This window comes from Mytilus trossulus, chromosome 7 (assembly GCF_036588685.1).
Source record: "Mytilus trossulus isolate FHL-02 chromosome 7, PNRI_Mtr1.1.1.hap1, whole genome shotgun sequence".
NCBI lineage: Eukaryota > Metazoa > Mollusca > Bivalvia > Mytilida > Mytilidae > Mytilus > Mytilus trossulus.
The window spans coordinates 51566150-51587331 of NC_086379.1; the positions used below are offsets into that span (position 1 = coordinate 51566150).

General features: G+C 31.5%; 1 protein-coding gene across 4 annotated transcripts; it reads right to left on the minus strand.

Moving 5' to 3' along the window:
* Positions 1 to 1818: 1818 nt before the first annotated feature.
* Positions 1819 to 11393, minus strand: LOC134725238 (uncharacterized). 4 transcript variants are annotated; one of them, XM_063588894.1, is made up of 8 exons: positions 11213 to 11393; positions 9996 to 10253; positions 8712 to 8999; positions 8403 to 8516; positions 7665 to 7970; positions 6479 to 6547; positions 5906 to 5978; positions 1820 to 2951 (listed from the first exon to the last, which is right to left on the minus strand). In XM_063588894.1, the coding sequence occupies exons 1-8, from the start codon at positions 11298 to 11300 to the stop codon at positions 2255 to 2257; spliced, it is 1893 nt and encodes a 630-aa protein (XP_063444964.1). In that variant the 5' UTR covers positions 11301 to 11393; the 3' UTR covers positions 1820 to 2254. The 4 variants fall into 4 exon arrangements, with proteins under 4 accessions (XP_063444965.1, XP_063444964.1, XP_063444963.1 ...); XM_063588893.1 differs by having other exon boundaries at positions 8376 to 8516; XM_063588895.1 differs by lacking the exon at positions 9996 to 10253 and having other exon boundaries at positions 1819 to 2951; positions 8376 to 8516.
* Between the last annotated feature and the right edge of the window lie 9789 nt (positions 11394 to 21182).

Here is a 21182-nt window from a genome sequence, read left to right on the forward strand (position 1 = left end):
AATCCGTAGTGGATCCGGCTAGGTGATCCGTGAATGTGTGACCTAGCCATTAGGGAGAAATAAATCGTACTTTGAAACAAAATAAACTCAGATTTAAACAAAATAATGTCTGAAAACGGCATTATTAACTTGACGATGGTTAGATAGATACCTGATTGATACATATTTTGTTCTTCTTTTATCACGCAATTCACACTCCGACGAGATCCGACAGGGATCCGCTTCTAGCCGACTTTTGCCTTTGATCATAACAGACAGACATCAAACAAGAGCTTCTTATGTAGATTTAAAAGACACTAGCCCTACTCTTGAACTTAACGGTCTGCCATAAAGATGATGTCATCTCATATAATTCAAAGTTTGTTGACAATGACTTCGGTGAACCCATCTATCCAAACTAATTTGAAATATCGCTATCTTGACTAAACTCTTGAGGTTGACAATGAGGGTGGATGAGAACAAAACATTACAGGAAAAGTTCTAATTGTAAAATTACCGTTTCTATGAAGTTACATTCTAGCAGCGCCGGTATATGGAGTATATACCTTCCAGGGAAATAATATAACAGAGCTTGTATTTCCTATCATGATTTCCTTGAAAGACAGGTTTCTGCTTACAAGAGACGAAGAGTTTCAAGTGATACATTTCAAATCAACTCCTCGAAATGTTTACGGACGCCATCACGAGTTGGTTGACCTTTTTGATATCGGATATGTTTCTTACGTCGTAACTACAATCCCCCTCCCTTTTCATGAATGTGATCTACCAAAAAAGACTATTTAAGGGGTTTGTATAAACTAGAGCAACACGACGGGTGACATATGTGTAGCAGAATCTACTCACCCTTTTGGAGACTGAGATCACTCCCAGTTTTTGGTGGAGTTGAATTGCTCAGTCTTTAGTTTTCAATGTTGTGTCTTCTGTACTATTATTTGTCTATTTGTCTTTTTTCTTTTTTAGCCATAGCGTTGTCAGTTTATTTTCGATTAAAAAGTTTGACTGTATCTTTGGTATCTTTCGCCCCTCTCTTCTTGACTCCATAACCGTCATAACCATAAACTCCGTTCCTTAAACCTCCAGAGCACTTACAATCACCAACGGGTTTTGTAGGGATTCATGCTGCACAGTCTTTAACTTTGTATATTACTGTTTTTCTTTAGGTCGGTTTTTTTTTGCCATATAATTATCATATTGTTTTTGACTTTTGAATATCCTTTTCGTCTCTGTTTTAATGTTTCTGCAGTGATGCTCGAGATCAAACTATTTTGATTGATCAAACCTAATACAAACTTCGAAAAGCTGATAAACACAAAAGGCCCAAGGATAAGGTCAAGACAGAACAATGAATCAACGTTTTGCATGTGGTTGATACATTCAATTAGTAGAATAAACTGAAAATCTGAAGTTGTTATTTGTCATTGATCCTAATTATGAGTTTCTATCATTGCCATGGCCAATTTCTTATATGAATTTTAGATATGAAGCACAACTTATTGACTCTGTGTTATAGTTATTGTAAGTTTACAAACACATATAACATTAAATACTATCAGATTAATTGATGATTATCGAACTCGTTGGAACATGATTATTGGACCTGACTTATATTATTTATATTAAGTAATCTAATTTTAATAGGATACACAATTTCAAATACCTTAATTGTTAACGGAATTTAACATTTTAGTTTAAATAATTTCGTACGTTACAAATCTTTTGAATTTCTTTTGGTAATGCTTATAATGAATTTTTTTATACAGCTTTGATTTATTATTATATTAGATTATACTGTGATTTATGCCATATATATTGTCCTTTGACGATAGAAACAATTAACATACAAATATTGTTATATTTGATACCAGTATTATGTAAAGTTAACAAGTTTTGAACATGTATATCCTCTTCCGTCCCAGACAGTAGCATATAATCCGTCATGTGGATGATTGATGTCTGCCATAATAATTTTTTTCGTTTATTGTGTAGTATATTTCAGATTTTCTTACATTCTGGAACCTTTTTGAAATGTATTTCTATAAAGAATGGGGTTTGCTAATTATTAAAGATGACATATGAGTGATTCGGGTTTAATGGTTAAATGGTTTGTTGTCTCATAAGAAATCATACTATATATTCTTTTATTTAAATCTGTAACTTGTCTTCTGGTACCTCGTGAATATAATTTGTGCTAACCTACTTTTCGATAGACAAAAAATGAATTTTTCATACAGTCACCAAACAAAGTGTTATTACATTAATTATTTATTTTATCATTATCATAGTTTGGTTGTGGTAAATGATCGTATGTAATGTCTTTTGTTTTAGTCTTCATACAGGTCATACTGTCATAGGCGTCACCAAGAGACCGATCGTAGATATTAACGTCATCATGGTTAACGTGACGTCGATTATTAGTTTCATCATACACACCTTCTTTTGAAATAGCATAATGGTCATAATTGTTTGATTTCGAGGCTTCATTCCTTTCTTTTACGGTTGTTAGTAAAGAATCTTTTATTTCCGAATAGTTATCTACATTGTTTAAACGTCTTGTTTCATTCGGGTCTAGGACAAAATAATTATTTTGGTCGAGTGAATTTCGTTGCAATCTACTTGAAGAAGATGCAACAAGATTATCTATGTCTGAATAGCTATGGTCCATAGTTGCTTCTGATTCACTTGGTTCAATAAGAAAATAATTGTTCTCCATGTTTCCTTCCATTCCATCCAAATGGTCCACATATATATGTCCCCTTTGAGGATCATTTAATGGGTATGACGTATTTTCTGTTTCTACACTTGCAGCAAGACGAGAATATGGACCGTTTGTAGCATTTGCATCAACATACAAATTAGACGTTTCATTTAAACCATCGTTTCTGTGTAAATTCTGGTAATTTATTGGTATTGATATGTTCGATTCAGAATTATGTTTCCACTTTTTATTTTTCCTATAAAAATCCAAATAAAAATTAAATTGCGAATATAAAGTTATAAGATTACCTGGCTAAAACTATCACATGATTTGGCTAATTGTTAAAAAAAGAAAATGAATTACAAAACTCAAAGGTAAATTGAAAAAAGGGGGAAGTCCCTAAAATCTGATAAAATCAAACGATAGACTACACAATTCATAAGAACAAATGAAAACAAAGGAGTAGGTCCGATAAGGGTCGAATTTGGCCTCAAATTTCAGGTTCATCTGACGAAAGATTTTGAACACTTTTTAAACACTTCAGTGTCTATTTTATTTGAATCAATCAGTTCATGTGAAAGATTTTAACTGATTTAGTCATAAAAAAAGGACCGATTCAAGCTGAAATACGAAAAATCTACCAAATATGCCGAAAAATGTCACTTTTCAGCTGGTTTTTGTCTGAAATGAAAGTGGCCGCATCCGTGCTCACCCTTAACCTTTATATATGTTATGTATTATCGTAAAATACAATTTACATTTCAATATTAAGGATGAACACGAATGCGGCCACTTTCGTTTGGCACGAAAACCGTCTAAAATTGAACTAAAATGCTAGAATTGTGAAGTTTTCAGTAATTTAGCATGACTTAATGGTGATAGGCCCCGATATATGTGCATTGTATTATCAAAAACAGCCCATATTTATGTAGCAGAAGCATTTTACTGTGCAATAAATAACTGAATGTTTACATTTTAACTATTTTGTAAAACTGCTATATTTTGGGGCCAAAAAGGGGTCTTACTGGACCTACTCCTTTTCAAATTACTAACTTAGAACAAGATAAGACTACTCAATATATTGAATAAATGCCAAATGGAACATAGCGATTTGGGTACATAGAAGATTGTTTGCTAATAATTCAGATGTCAATATTTCGTGAAAATATGTGTAAGAAAATCACTTTGAAAGGTCAATGTAACGAGAGAAAAAAACATGTGAGGTGGAATAAAACAAATCACATCAAATATATCAGGATTATAATGTGTTTCGTCAGACGTCTTTCGTTTTTACCTATTGTGTCTGTTTGTTTTGTTCGCGCATCGTTGTCAATATATTGGAATTTTATCTGACTATCAAACAAATGTTAGGGGTATAAAACCTAAAACAATCCACCATAAGAAAATTCGTGTATCAGTTCAGGAACATGACAGTTGTTATTCATTCGTTTGATGTGTTTGAGATATGGACAAATTGCAAATACTTGACTATACAAGCCCTGTAACCAGCAATTTTCCTGGCATGGTTTTTCTTTATCAAACTTTCATGGGTTATTTTTTTTTTAGATAAAGTAAGATAGATGCATATATCTTACTACTCGCTTGAAATTTTCGGATTGTTCAATTAACGCCTTTAAGCACAAATGACATAAAAAAAATCAAAATTGGTGCACCAAACAACGTCATGTTGATATGTGTCATACCTCGTATATAGACAATAATAGTGCATTGACTTGACATATCAACGATATAAGGATGAGGCTTAGAAACGGGAAAATGCGAGGCTGTGCCGAGCATTTTTCCCGTTTCGGGCCTCATCCTTATATCGCTGATATGTCAAGTCAATGCACTATTATTGTCTTTATACTGCAATCTAGAAAACCATTTTCAAGTGTTGTTTTATGTGTTAATGTTTTGATTTGATTTAAAAATTAGAAACTTCCCCCTTTTGTAAAAGGGCCCCATATCATGCAGACAGAGAAATATACAACACAATGAAATGTACATTTATTTTACCTGCATATTGAAACTCGCCATCAAATGACAATGGTGAACGAATTTGATTTAGACTGAACTTAAATTGAATATCAACAATAACCATGAATTATAATGATTTATAGTGAAATATGTTCTTCTTCTAAAAATTGCAAATGAAATAAGTTTGAATCGTTGTTTACATTGGAAACAAGAACAGGTTGAATAGGTCGTATGAATAATTAATTATATTTTCGGCAATTTCTATTTAGATATTCATGAGGAAAAGTGATATCAGGTCAGTGACTGTATATGACATAGAAATATACGGTCAACGTATTTTGACTGCTCAAATAGAACGAGTGCAGTATAAATACCCTTATTAGTACCACCAAGCTTTGACGATTATACCAACTTTGCATATTTTTATTTCTTGAGTACTAGTATCTCTATGACTGATGTCAAACATAACTTTTTTGATAATTTTCTGAGTCAGATCTTGTTTATATTTAAGAGATGTAAGTACTTTATCTAATTAACACTTTGAATCGGTACTTAAACCCATGTCCTTGATTTTCTTCCGACTGCAATAAAACTTGATGAATGACTCAGAATAACACAGTATGATAAAACAAAACTAAATAGATGATTTCACGAAGTAATGCGTCTTCGATCTCTTGTTTGCTGGGGTGGAGTATAGCTTTAGCTACGTTTCATTTATTAGGACGCATATTTAAATACTTTCAAAAGTACATATATGTATGAGAATGTTGTTTCACAGCTATACCAGTAACACAAAGATATAAAAATATATAAAAAAAATAAAATTTAAAAATGAATATGCATAGTTGGTAAAATATTGAAAATACAATTGACTTTAGTATTTAGTTGTTATAAAATTCATAATGGATTAAAAGGATAAGTATCTTTTGATGCGATAATTATGTTACTAAGTTAAATTCAAAAATCGACTGATCTGCACGCCCTCAATAGAATTAGTTTTTTCTCTCTTTTTCTCTATGTTTGTCTACAAAACAACATAACTACCATACAAAACAAACAAAAATAAAGTAATTGCATACTATTACTTGGTTTGTTATTTCCCTTACACTACTTTATCCGTGAAATCATTTTTTTTATGGAAATCACTAGCTATTTATATCAAATTTTAAGCAGAGAAAACATCTATGCTTTCGTTTCAATAACATGTAATCTCAAACTGAACAAATCAATTACCTGTATATGATGACGATAACAAACAATACAGTGGCAATGAATACTATTGACGAAATAACACCAATTTCTGTTCCTGAAAAGATTAAAAAAGTTATACAATTTAAATTCTATTCATGAGAGTTTGCCATTTTCCCCGAATTTGTTAGAGAACGATATGTTTCTACTTTTTTCGTCAACTATACAATTTACAATAACGTTTTCATGCAGTCTGTCTTGGTTATAATTTTTTGGGAATGAAAGTTATTTCCATATCAAAATTAATAAGGCAACCAGTTGAAAAAAAAAAAAAAAGTCATCTTTTGGACAATAAATAGTCTTAACACAAGAACCAAACTTCCAAACAGAAAGTCCCCAAGCAAATAACAAAATCAAAAGCTCAAATATCTCAAATGAACCGATACAAAATATCAAATTAATTACTTTTGTACAGGCATTTTCTTGTGTATAAAATGGTGGATTAAACCTGGTATTATAACTTGCAAACAGTACACTACGCAAGTTGCAAAGATATTTCAAAATCAAATTTAACTTCAATATTAAACTTTCTCGCAAAATCAAACTAACAAATATTACCTGTCATATTTGAAGGAATAGATGGTGGTACAATTACTTCAGTTGATGAGACAGGATTTGTGTTTAATGCTTCAATACAGATTTAGAATAATTTTAGACAATATAATAGAGACGTATCTTACCTATGTTTGTTTGAATCTATTTGTTAGTGGGTTTTTTTTTAAGTAGAACATGTAGAATGACATCCTTTTGTTGAGGATAGCGATCATTCCTATTTGATTAGTTGTTTTGTGTATAAAAAATAATATTGAGCATTTCAATCATACATTTATCATAATCAACATTGCACCAAAAAAAAACATTTTATCCTTTTTATAACCAAATGAAAGTTATTTGAATCAGCCTATTTTTTTATTTCTTTTATTCAATTTAATTTCTCAAACATTACCATCATTTGAACTCTATCTGGAAGTGAAATATTGTTAGAAGTTTCGGGTTTAAATGCACGTTTATATAATTTATCATAAAATATTACACTAACACAAAATAATTAAGCGATACAAAAACTAGAAAAATGTGATAAAACAAAAAAGAAAACGAACTTAATAGTGTTCTGTTCAAAACTATTTTTATAAGTAGCACAACTAAATTATAACATACTGCATGTACAAAGTCACAATCTTTTGCATAGTATACTTTTTATGACTTGGTTCAAGACAATTAAATAAAGGTCCATGTAATATTTGTAAAATTTATCAAATCCAATCATAGGTTTTTTGATTGAGTTAAGTCTGCCAATTGATATTTTATCGTGTGTTTTTCTATGTTGTGATGTTATGCTATTGTTTCCGAAAAAGGGAGAAGGTTTGGATCCATTAAAACGTTTAATCCCGCTGCAAATGTTTGCACCTGTCCTAAGTAAGGAATCTGATGTACAGTAGTTGTCGTTTGTTTATGTAATATAAACGTGTTTCTCGTTTCTCGTTTCTCGTTTTGTTTATATAGATTAGATCGTTGGTTTTCCCGTTTGAATGGTTTTACACTAGTAATTTTGGGGCGCTTTATAGCTTGTTGTTCGGTGTGAGCCAAGGCTACGTGTTGAAGGCCGTACTTTAACCTATAATGATTTACTTTTTAAATTGTTATTTGGATGGAGAGTTGTCTCATTGGCACTCACACCACATCTTCCTATATCTATGATAACTTCTGCAGTTTATAAATCTAGTTTTAAGCATAATCTCCTTACTTGTACAGCGAACAGCGGCGTCACTGTTTTCACAAAACGTCTCCGATGATCTGTCAAATCGGCACAGAAGCAATGTTGATTCATAACCAGAACAATTTACATCAACGTGTAGTTGTTTGTAACAATCTTGTCTACTCACTGTAACCGCAAATCCAATGTCTGACAAATTAAACTGTCGGCAAACAATAGTTGCGTGTGTATCAGTCCATATATTTGGACACAGGACAAAACTTTTATTTTGCCTTTCATCATATATCAAAACTCTGAAATCAGTGTCTAACTTAACCTGCATATAATATTTAGTACCTGTAATGAATAGTTAAACACAAATTTATTGTAGGAACATTCACTACACTGTACAGACATACTAAATAAATGCTTGGAAAAAATACGCATATTTGTGCAATATGTGATTAAATAGACACTTTTGAGAAAAATTAACAGATTTCGGGGGTGGATATGATTGACAATAGAGATTGTAAAATCTGTATTTTGTATACATATGGATTCGTTTGAAATTTATTCAAACCATGTTAGGTTTTAAATTTTTTAATAGTAATGATTTTTATTTCTCCTATTCAGACATGCACTCATTCTTCTGTAACACCGTTGTAGCATTGTCTGTACTGGGCAGCGCCAAAGACTACTTGATACTGGACATAGTATTCGTATATATATATAGACTAAATTGTTCGTGTTGAAACATACTACCTTGAAAATTGAAGATCAAGCACGTACCATGTAGAACATTCCCTGTACCTTCATCATATTGTTGTTTAGTAGAAGTCCGATTTATCGATGGTTTGAATATTGAATCTCTCGAAATAGACTTCATATTAGTCTTGGTTGGGCCTGAAATATGCAAAATATTCAGTTCAGAAATATTCAAAATTTTGATACATAAAGTGCATATAGAAAACAATGTATAAGACGCACACACGCCTTAAATGGGGTGCAATGTATGAAATTACCAAGCAAAAGTTTAAGATTTTCTTTCTGATAGGGGTCAAGAGTTGTTTTTAATGAAATCATACTGTATTGTTTTACCTTGATCACAGCTGTAGGTTATCTCTATTCTAAACGGTTTAAAGAAACAGTATGTGTTTCTAATTTTCGTCTCGTCACACGTATACTTTTTATCACATGCAGATATAATTCCATTTGTTAAGCATCCTTGAATGTTTTCTTTCGTTTTTTCACAGGAATCGTGATAGTCATAATCATATTTAGCTTTTGAAGAACTTATGACCTCAGTATAATGCAAATTGCACTGTACGTCTTTTAAAGACCCACATACCACACGTCCTTGGTTGCTTTGTATAAGTCTATTCCAGGCTGAAATATACGAATGTATTAGTAAATGTCAAGGTGTAACATAACTGATTATATTTTTTGAGAAATAAGATGTTAAAATTATTATCAGTCATTACATTTTGTGTACGATTGTTTCTCTTCTTCGTATTCACAGTTTTGAGTAGGGAGGTATTCAATTGTTAGTTCGGTTACTCTAGACGTTGTCTGTAAGTGTATGTTATCGTAGAAATTGACATGAGGATACTATATAGTAATTTAAATAATCATTGTCAACGGATTATTGAAAAAATACTGGCTAAAGAGCATTACTTTTAATTAAAAATTATTCAAAACTTTGTGACACATATACATACATTCTGTATGTGCCTGTCCAAAGCCAGGCACATGTAATCAGTCGGTGCAATTTATTGCTGTGTATCGAATTGATTTTTCGTTTTCTGTTTTGTACATAAATCTGGCTGTTAATAATTTGTTTCAATTATTGAAATTTGTCATTTCGGGGCCTTTTATAGCTATTAGATTAGTATTGGTAATGCTAATTATTTTGCTCTATATCTGCATTCTGAGTTACAATTTATAAGAATGTTTAAAAACCGGAAACCGATTTAATTTGAAAATAAAGAAGATCTATATTGTTTGCCCATAGCCATACAAAATATTTGCGTACAGTTTAAGGTCACGGAAAAGTGAATCCACACACTGACAGTTAATGTTATAAAAATTCTTGAATAATCAACACCGAACAATATTTATGTAAGAGCATTATTGAAATAATTCAAAGATACCTCGATAATTTAATCAATATTTTTCAAATATTTCACACTTACTTTTTTGGTTTTGGCGTACCGTTTTAATGTTATTCTTTATTCCAACTTTTTTATTTGAGAGAGTCTTATTTTTATTAATTATAATTCAAAGCTTGAACAGATGAAGATGCAAGATGCATTGAGATCATCAAACCAACTAATGATTTGACTTCTATAGTTCATAATATTTATGTCTTTCTATTACACTTACCATCTATATGAGAGCAAGCATAATTCAAAACAATATGTCTTGGAACTTTTGTACAACGGCCATGTATGAAGGCGTTTGTACCCACTTCACACCATTTCTGTCCATTACATAGTGACTGTATCTGTGTCGCCTTGTCGTCACAATAACGTACAGTATTGCATCGTGAGCCTTGTTGTGGAAAGATCACCTTTTCAATAGAAAGGTTTCCATAGGCGCAAGATATGTTTCTTTTCTCATCTTCACATGAGATAATTGTACCTAAATGAGAACGTAATTTTACAAAGAAAGATACTAGTAATACACAACGAAAGACCACGAATGAAGACACAAACGCCTATAAAGGAGGTATTACAATTTGGGTCCAATTAGACAGTAACTTGAGATTAATTATTTTTTTCTTTATTTTTAGGATAACAAATTGAATCGATGTTCTCCAATGACTGAATAAAAGCATTAATTTTGTTATTTTTTGTTAAATTTTGATTAACACAAAATCTGAACCCTTTGACACATATAAATAGTATAAGGCACTACCACTTCTAACAATATGTCGTTTTAAATGATATGTATTTCTTTATCTGCAATAGACTATACGCATGTGCTTAATGTTATTGTAAGACTAATAAAATTGAGAAAGGAAATGGGGAATGTGTTACAAAAACAAACACCCGACCAAAGAGCACAAAACAGCCGAAGTCCACCATTGGGTCTTCAATACCGTGAAGAATCCCAAACCTTGAGGCGTGCCTCAACTGCCCCAAGCTTGTTGGTTTTTTCTGTGTGCCTTTTTATGAAAATAGCTTAATATTTCTTTCCAAAAAAATTTCACAAATATTATTGAAACTGCCTTTTGAAGACATAGAAGTCAAAAAGATGATATTTAGCGTTTTGTTATGTATTAATGACAAAGCTGTTGTTTACAATTCGTTTGATGTGTTTGAAGTTTTGATTTTGTCATAACATAATAGTCTTTCCTGTTTGAATTTCCCTTGGAGTTCTGGTACTCTTTTAAAAGATAAGTTTTACCCGCACGTACAGTTTTAGTTTACTTTGCAGTATTAAAGAATTGATATCACAAAATAATGATGTACATGATACACTAATTTATAAGTTTATTAAAATGAATAGTCTACTGAATAGTAAGCATAATTTCAATCGTTTCAAAATTATGAAAAATAATAACCTTGTTTTAAAAAATAAAGTAATGTGTTACTTACGACTTTGGGGAAAATCTAATTTATTCCCGAATGTTACAAATGGTAAATAAACAAGACCTATAAACTTCAATACGATCATTGTATGCATTTGTTTGAACAAATGGACATAAAACTTTTATATGAATACTGCTTTTTTACAGGAACTTATTACACTTTACTACATCAAGTGATATATCCTTTATTAAAGTATTTGGCACATATTACATGTAGTACTTACTTACTTAGTGTTACTATCCTTAAAACGGATGTTGACATCAAAGGTCACATGTAAATTAAAATAGATTTATTACTGTCAACACGATGACAAGATTTTCCTCCTCTTTTTCTTCGTCATCATACTATATTTGAACAAAGAAATTTTTTTTTTATTTCTATCTTATTTTACAATGATGGATGTACAAAATAACAGAAACTATTCGTTATCTGAATAAAGGTCTGAGGTTCATTTGTAATACGAATGCTGAATAATTATGGTGTCTTTTTCATGGTTATTTTATCGTTGGGATGCTGTCTGATTGTCGTTTTATTCCTAGATGTCCTTTTTTATTATTTTAAATGAGTATGTTTCAAAATTTGGAGGATCTAAAAAAATTAACATGCAATGTAAAATTGGTTATAATTATGTTATAAAGTTTTCCGAATTTTCTTCCCAAACCTCATATATGTTAACAGTGCTTAGTTTTATGACAAACAGAGGGAAAAAATAGGTCTGGATACATAACTTTATATCTGATTGGATACAAATATGTCTGTATGAATAAATGATGTCCTTTATTACTATTTTTCATGGACGAATTGATAGTTTTGTACAGTTTGACTAAGTGTCAAGTACTTCTAATAATTTTATCATAATATCTTTTTAACTCATTCATCACATATTTAAAATTAATATTTGTCTTTTCAAAACAGATACTGAAAATTATGGGACAAATTTCAGTCTTTGTTTTGTCTCAGAGATCTCTAGATGATTGGAGAAATATTATTTTGATACATTTAACTGTTACAAAGTTAATGCAATTAAAACAAATTGTTTTTTATTAAAACCTACACATAAAAAATTTATTAAGAATATCTCTAAAGTATATGTAGATAATACAGTCACTAGCATGCCTTCTAAGTTAGCCTATCTTGAATACGAATCAAATGTAGCTATCTATTCGTGTTATGAGCAAATAACTAATATGAGGGCAATGGTTTGTAGTTTTCATTATATGTACCAATATTATAACAGTGGTTTTAAGGAATACAATTGTCTTTTCTTGTTCATTTTAATTCGATATTTCATTTTCAAACTAATGATAGTTGTATGATTATGTACTGCCTTATTGTAAAGGCTTTTGTTTATAAATCAAAGCGATTTTACATACATGTGTATATAATTTCTATCCAGGAATGCCACTTGCAGTTTTCTTATTAGCTATATGAGCTACACTTTTTAGACGTTTTCTTCTTATGTTTGATGCGTTTCCCTCGGTTTTAGTTTGTTACCTGGATTTGTTTTCTCCTTATCGATTTATGACTTTCGAACAGCGGTATAATAATGTTGTCTTTATTTGATAACTGGTTGGTTATTTCTTTCGTTATTTTTTCTAAAAACTGATGAAACTTTTATCTTGTATAACCAAATGACATTATAGACATTCGTTTGCTGTTGCTGTATTTGTTTGTAGTTGTTATTTCAAGTTAAAACATTCAGTTAGTTTTAATTATATGAATTGATTTAGTCACGCCTGGGGAACTTAGTGCTTAGTATGTGGTATGCTGAATGGTTCTGCGTATTGTCCTTCTGATCTCTGACAGATAGTTGTGTTATTGGAAATCCTACCAGATATCCCGTTTTATATTATAAAATATTCTGTTTAACTCAGATATTTACCTTCTTTGATACAAACGAAGAAAATAAATAACAGCACGATGTCATTTTGTGAGATAAAAAAAGATCTAGAAAATATAATCAAACAGATGCATTTGCAGCTGGTAAAAATATAGAGTCTTCTTCTGTCTGTATCTTGTATTTTTTTCATAATTAAAGAAATTTGTTTTTACTTTTTGTATTCAATAACCAAAACATGTTTGGTTAGTAGTTTGAAACTTAGTAATATGGAAGCACTGCAAAAGAAATCATACCACATTCTTTTTTTTCCCAAACGTAATGCTTGTTGTAATTCCATAACAGCAACACACTTTTGATACAGGTTGAAACAATGATAATGATATGAATCAGATTCATGAAAGATTAACAAAGCACAAATTAACTGATATTCTTCGTACAATTTGATATTATTTTCAAATTCATTGCTCTTAAAGAGACCATAAGAAAATTAAAAGATTAAAACAAAAAACAAAAGAAAGAAGAAAAGAGCGTATGATTTCAGTTGTCACGTTTTGTTTTCTTACACTGATTAAACGCTTCTTTCAAATAGTTGTCATCATAAAAAGATAATGAAAATCCGAATTAAGTTGATAGAATAAATAGATGAAAAGAAAGAACCTTGCAAAAAATCGTCCAGGGGGGATAGGATTAATTGCAACAGCTATAATAGACGTTAATATAAAAAGTAAAATCACAAAAATACTGAACTCAGAGGAAAATCAATTAGGAAAGTCCATAAGCACATGGCAAAATCAAATAACAAAACGCATCAAAAACGAATGGAACTGTCATATTCCTGACTTGGTACAGGCATTTTCAAATGTAGAAAATGGTGGATTAAACCTGGTTCTATAGCGCTAACCCTCTCACTTTAATAACAGTTTTAATAAAGGAAGTTATTAACTTATTAAGCCTTCCTTACCGTAATTACATTGTTTATTGACAAAGTAGTATTTTACACATTTGAAAATCAGGCCTTAAAATTATAAGGACAGTATACAACAAATGTCTAGTCATTCAATTATTTCATTGCAATTGCCGTTACAGTAATGAAATGTCTTTACCTTTTAACGATTTGTTAAAATACTGCTGCAGCATTTACATTAAAATTAAAGTAATAATTTAAGATTGACTTTTCCTCCGTCCAAACAAGCAACGATGGCATCGAACTCTTCTTATATTAAAGCAAATTACATATCTTTCTATAAATACTTGTCTTAAACTTTAATTTTGTAGATTATATTTCGAAAAAGAGTATGCTAATGCCGCTACAAGGAAGCACTTGCACCCCCAAAGTGGAAATGGATTAATATAAGTTGTAAAACTTGTTTCTAATCCACTATAAATAAATAAGTTTAAACTTAAACTTTGTCCTAAACTTTACAAATGTAAAGTTCAATTTTAACTGAATTTATGAGGAATATGGCAGTGGTTTTTCATTTATTTAACGTGTGTAAGCTTTGATTTTGCCATTTTATAAAGAATTTTCCGTTTTGAATTTTTCTTGTAGTTCGGTATTGCTGCTATTTAACTTTCTTTATCATGCTTGTGTCTTATGTAGACGAAACGCGCGTCTGGCGTACTAAATTATAATGCTGGTACCTTTGATAACTATTTACACCACTGGGTCGATGCCACTGCTGGTGGACGTTTCGTCCCCGAGGGTATCACCAGCCCAGTTGTCAACACTTCGGTGTTGACATACATTTCAATAATATGGTAGTTTTTATAAATTTTCTGTTTACAAAAGTTAGAATTTTTCAAAAAAAATAAGGATTTTCTTATCCCAGGCATAGATTACCTTAGCCGTATTTGGCACAACTGTTTGGAATTTTGGGTCCTCAATGCTCTTCAATTTTGTACTTGTTTGGCTTTATAAATATTTTGATATGAGCGTCACTGATGAGTCTTATGTAGACAAAACGCGCGTCTGGCGTACTTAATTATAATCCTGGCACCTTTGATAACTATTTACACCACTGGGTCGATGCAACTGCTGGTGAACGTTTCGTCCCCGAGGGTATCACCAGCCCAGTAGTCAACACTTCGGTGTTGACATAAATTTCAATAATGTGGCAATTTTTATAAATTTCCTGTTTAAAAAAGTTAGAATTTTTCGAAAAAAATAAGGATATTCTTATCCCAGGCATAGATTACCTTAGCCGTATTTGGCACAACTTTTTGAAATTTTGTCAAGTAATTTCAATCTACCTTTTTTCTGTGTCTATGAGGTAGCCAATTAATCTATAAATTTTGCATACTACTGTTTAAAATGTTAGTGTCCAATCTCTTACAACTATTTGATTCCAGGGCCAATTATAATTCGATACAGACGACACGCTCGTCAGACGTACCCTTATGTAAGAATTGAATTTGGCTTTTGACAACCATAAAATTCACACCACTAGTTGTTGATGTTTCATTCCACAGGATATCATCAGCCGAAACGTTATATGCTAATATGATTTATCACTATGGCAGTCCTTGATACGTCAACCTTATGAAATGTATAAATCGCAATCGTTTTATTGAGTTTTTATCTTACCCTAGGCGAAAATGGCGTTATCCAGATACAACTTTTTTTTATACTGTTGGGGTTCAATGCCTTTTATCTTCGTAAATGTATTTTCCCTTCAAACGAATATGATTCGATTGTTTTACTGAATTGCGAACAAAGCATCTTTGATATGTTTTATAGACAAATCAAACGACTGTTTGGTACACTTATATAATTAAAAAAAAATTATAATTTCACTTAATTATTATGTGAAAAAACATGACAAATCACTTTGCACATTTTAGGTAAAAACTGAGCAATTGGGTTACAATTTCCCCGAAAAACATAGATATTTGCCGGCGGAGGCCATTTAGCGAGAAAAAAATCGGACGTTTTAGCGCCAAAGTAGAACCCATTTTAGCGCCTGATTTTTAACCCATTTTCGAGATAATTCACATTGTCAAAGCCCATTATAGCGAAATATTTTTAACTCTTTATAATATCAATAGTCAAATTTATCTGACATTCTATGTTTTGGTTTTGACTATAAGATTAATGTCAACTACATTTGGTGTGTGTAATGATTTAAAGTTGTACTTGGATATTGGTGCAATTTATAATTATTCGGCGATAAGATTAACACATTTTGGAGAAAGCGTATTCCTTTTACAAAAAGAAACTAGAGCATGTTAACGACCACTATGTTAACATGGTGAAGATACTTCAGTATTATAATGGTATATATCCAAAATCGACCCTTAAATCATTTAATAGCTGTCTTTCGAGAGTACTAGTATATAATACTAGTAAGCTATTTGTTTGGAATGCGTGTACACGACTCAACTACTTCCCAGAGCACAGCCTATCTGATGAACGATTGGACAATTAAACTTACAAGAAATGCACTGGTTTCCCGGATCAATTAAATTTTCCATGATTTTATTGGTATTGAAACAAATTACAATATCTGATTAGGCATTAAGCAAGGAATCGGAACATATAAATCTTTCAACACACTATGTTGTAATGACTTTTCTAATCGCTCAGATCAAACACTAGTAAGCAATCATGTCAAACAGTACAAATTCATCGACAACAGCCAGTGCATCTCTAGCTTTTGGTATTCCTATGGTCATAGTTGCCTTATGTAGCGTGATTATTTGTATTATAATAATTGTTTTAATTTTGAAAAAGAGCGCCGGAAATTTCTTTCAGCTTAAAATTGTGGATAGAGTGGCGTTTTATACAGTAACTTATGATTTAATATTTTACGCTGCGCAAGTAGCTCATGGTGTTCATCGAGCCCTTGCGAATGGGATTCCGGAAGGAATACAATGCTCCGTTCAGGCGATTTTACTATTAGAGTTTGCTTATTCACAAACATTTCTCTCTATCATAACTGCAATTTTCGTTTTTATGTTGATCTTAAAAGGCCGTCAGATATCGTTTGGAAAGTATGACTGGCGAATGCAACTTCCTGTGATTGGAATACCATTGGCTATTTTGATAACTGCAGCCGGATTTGGACAACTTCGTTCAAATCGAACATAGTAAGTGTTTAATTAAAATAGTTATAGTATTGGCAACTATATAAGAAGGTGAGGAAAAAGGAGTCTATTCAGTTACTATTAATTTAACAAATCTTAGTGCAATGATTATTTATTAATATGAATTTACTCATTCTACTTTTTGAGGTCTCAGTCCGATTAATAAAAAGAACACACTTCGAATTAACTTCAAATTTCCTTAAAATATGTTTATCAAAATAATGGTCTTTTATAAGAGAATCTGAACAATTTGTTACAGCCAACAGAAGGACTTTTTTTCAACAATGATAACCAACCCAAATATATTCATTGACGTCATCATAGAGTTCTAAACAAATTCTGACGAATAATTCAGAAATGCCTTAAGCTTTTATTTTTCAATTTTCCATTATGAATCTTGGTTTATATACATTTTTATTAAGATACTTAAGTACGCATGACTATTTACACGTAATTATGTAATTTTGGTTTAGCTTTATAACTTAATCTAATTTTCTTTCAGTTGTGGATTCAGAGAAGTGAGAGGATTCCTGAGTTGGCACTTTTTGGGTTTTTTCCTCATAGTTGTTTTGTCAATTTTAACAATAACTGCCTTGTATTTGATTATATGGTGTTATGTACGAATTGAAAGCAACAGGATAAAAACAACACTCCAAAAACAGACAGCAGTTAGAGCCAATCGTCTTGCGTTTAAGTTGTCATTGTTCGTCCTGGTGTATGTGGTACAATTCGGAGGAAATGCTGTTGAAGGGTTGTGGATATCCATTTCTGAGCCACCGTTGAGTGTACGTTATGCATCAGTTGTGGCCTCCGTAACTGGTGGTATACTGAATGGAATTGTGTATTTTACCATTCGCAGAACAAATTAATAATTGTGCTACGTTTTTGTAGTTTTAGATAAACAATTATTTAACTTTATTTTTTTAAGCTTATAATTATGTTATCTATATAAATATTAGCTTTCACTTCGTCTCTTTCCGTTTTATTTTATTATTCCATCATAAAAATATAGTAAGCCTAAACAGCTAAATGTATATAAACTTGTAACAATAATTATAATTGGTTCATCTAAATTATTGAAATTTGAAGCAAGGCAAATAGAATCAGATATACATGGTTGCGTAATCAATTGTTAATTATTAATAGAAACCATAGATCATTAAATGATTAAGGGATGCATACAGCGAATATCGTATTCAATATGAAGTCCATAGCTTAAAAGACAACATTAGATTGAGTTTAGCAAAAGATAAAACCTTCACAAAATGTGTGGTTTTTTTTCCAAACTAATTCTAGTCTTGGGTGATATAATTATTATTAAATCAAGGTTACAAACTTCAAGTGGATTTTTGTTAGATTATTGATTTTGGTATTAGTTTCAACATATCCTGACCATCTTGGAATTACGACTTAATATTTTGCTTTAGTTAGCCTGATGTGAAATTTCTCTGAATTTCTACTATTTTGACTGAAGGTCCAGTCTGGAAAACTAATTTCAAGATAACTTTGAACTACATGTAGCTTAAAGCAGCAGTTATTGGTATTCTTACATTTATTGTCGCGCCTGGTGTAATAAAATTGGTACCGTTAAAGTTATTACAATTTCCATTATCTACATGTATCTCAAATGATTCACATTATCAGCTTCAATCAAAATATTGTAATTTGTCGTTCCGTTGGCTTTGCCAACTTTTATGGATTTTCCCGTTTATTAATTTGATATATACATTGTACCATGGAGGTCAGTATGATCATGTTTTCGGTATAACTGCTCAATTGACAATGACCGAGAGCACTATACGACCGGTAAAAATCAGGCTTCCAGTGTTTTCATTAACATTAAATATAGATGTTGATCTTAATGTTCATCGTTAATTATATTCTTGTATGTATGCCTAGAATGAAATCAACTTCCACACGGTACCATAGCTTTCCTGCATTTGCATGTCTTGGTTGTGCACGAACCTTTTCAGTAACAGCATTATGAAGCTCCTGATCTCCATAATCGTAAAATGACTGCAGTAAACCATATTCACAGATCAAATTAAATAAACTATGGTCCTTGCCGGTGATGTCATCTACTTTACATAATAAACATGGTACATGTATATCACTAGACCCGGTATACGTAAAGTAACAAAACTTCATTCTATAATATGTGCATTTCATTTTGCCATCTTTGTTTACTTACAAACAATGAGTAAAAATAAATGTGTGAAATAGCTTATTTTTATTTAGTTTGTGGGATTATTTTTTTTATTAAAATAATAACATTTTTGAAGACTAGAAGAATCATACCTTATAGAGTTAAGTATAAAAGGTAAACGTAGGGATTACCCTGACCATACGCGTACGGTCGGATCATACGTGTATGGTCGGACCATATGAGTATTTATCTGACCTATACATTTCTAGGAACATGATTGGTTAAAAGCGTCCTCGTGGTGACCGTGTATATTTCATATTAGGTTAGAGGGAGACAGGGCTTAATTCATACACGGTTAGTAGTGGAGTTACGTCCCTTTATATTCCAAATAAGGTAAGACAGGAGGCGGTGATTATTTCATACACGGTTAGTAGTGGAGTTACGTCCCTTTAAATTCCATATTATGTTAGAAGGGGGCGTAGCTTATTTCATACACGGTTAGTAGTGGTGTTGCGTCCCATTATAAAAACGAAACGGTACTGAAAAAAAATTAAGGGTTTGAACAGTCGAAGAAATTGATGATTAAAATAGAAAAAAAATCACAAAACACATTAAAACATAACATTACGCGTATGGTGCAAATGCTCATATGGTCCGGAACATTTATATAAAACTAATTAGTGGTGCCCCAATAAAACAGTCGATAGGTCAAATCGATTACGAATAGACAAGCAGCGAAAACAAAATTATCAGCAAGTGAACCCTTGGAGACCTTAGAAGGCAACGTGCATTGGAAACTAAACAAGCATTCTTAACGTGACTGGGCTAGAAAAGCCTTAATGGTTCTACATGTATGTAAAGTAAAAATAATGTTTAATATTTAGAATTGGTTTTTGACTAGGCTTGAGATTCCTTTGGGGGAAAGCGTCCATTGGCAATGGTATTGAACAAATGTTTTTTTTTTAAATAACCAAAGATGACAGGCTCATAAGATTAACAATTTTATTCAAGATCGTTGAAAATATTCATAAAATAACAACTGTTAGAAAAAGATTACCTTTTTAATAAAGAACTGTATTACAGGTCGTGATTTAATAGTCTTTTGAGTGTTGAAAATAAATGTATTTCTGTAACTAATAGATCCAACGTAAGTGTCTTGCAGTTGGAAGATGACATGGTTTCTTGCTTATGTTACACATGTTAGCCTCGAAAACAATGAAATCCTGGAAAACACCATTGAATATATATCACCCTAATTGATGCAATACTCGAGAGCTTGCATTTCTTGTCACGATTTCCTTGATAGAGGATTAAAGTTTACGAAGAAAATAATAGAATAAGAGTTCCAAGTGATGTAGTTAAAATCATCCTTTCGGACCCTTCATATAGCTTGCTGCTCGGTGTGAGCAAAGGCTCCGTGTTTAAGACCGTACCTTCGCCTATAATGGTTTACTTTTACAAATTGTGACTTGGATGGAGAGTTTCATTTGCACTCATACCACATCTTCTTAAATCTTTTAACTCTTCAGATCGATACATAGCAGAAAAACTCTAATAAAAACAGACCATCGTAGAAGGATATTCATACATTCCTTAAAAAAACACAAAAAAATACAGATCTGATAGTACTCGTAAGTACTGACGGCAAGTTCAAAACCAAATCTAAGACTAAAATATCAATCAGTACTCTAGCTCTTACATTCAATGTTTTTAGTATTTTTGTGAAAGATATGACCTTGTGCTATGCCAAAATATAGTTATCAGCAGATTATAGTACATGAAAGTGCATATGTAAAATTGAGAATGGAAATGGAGAATGTGTCAAAGAGACCATATAGCAGACAACAGCAGAATACGTGTATTTATACTGCACTCGTTCTATTTGAGCAGTCAAAATGCGTTGACCG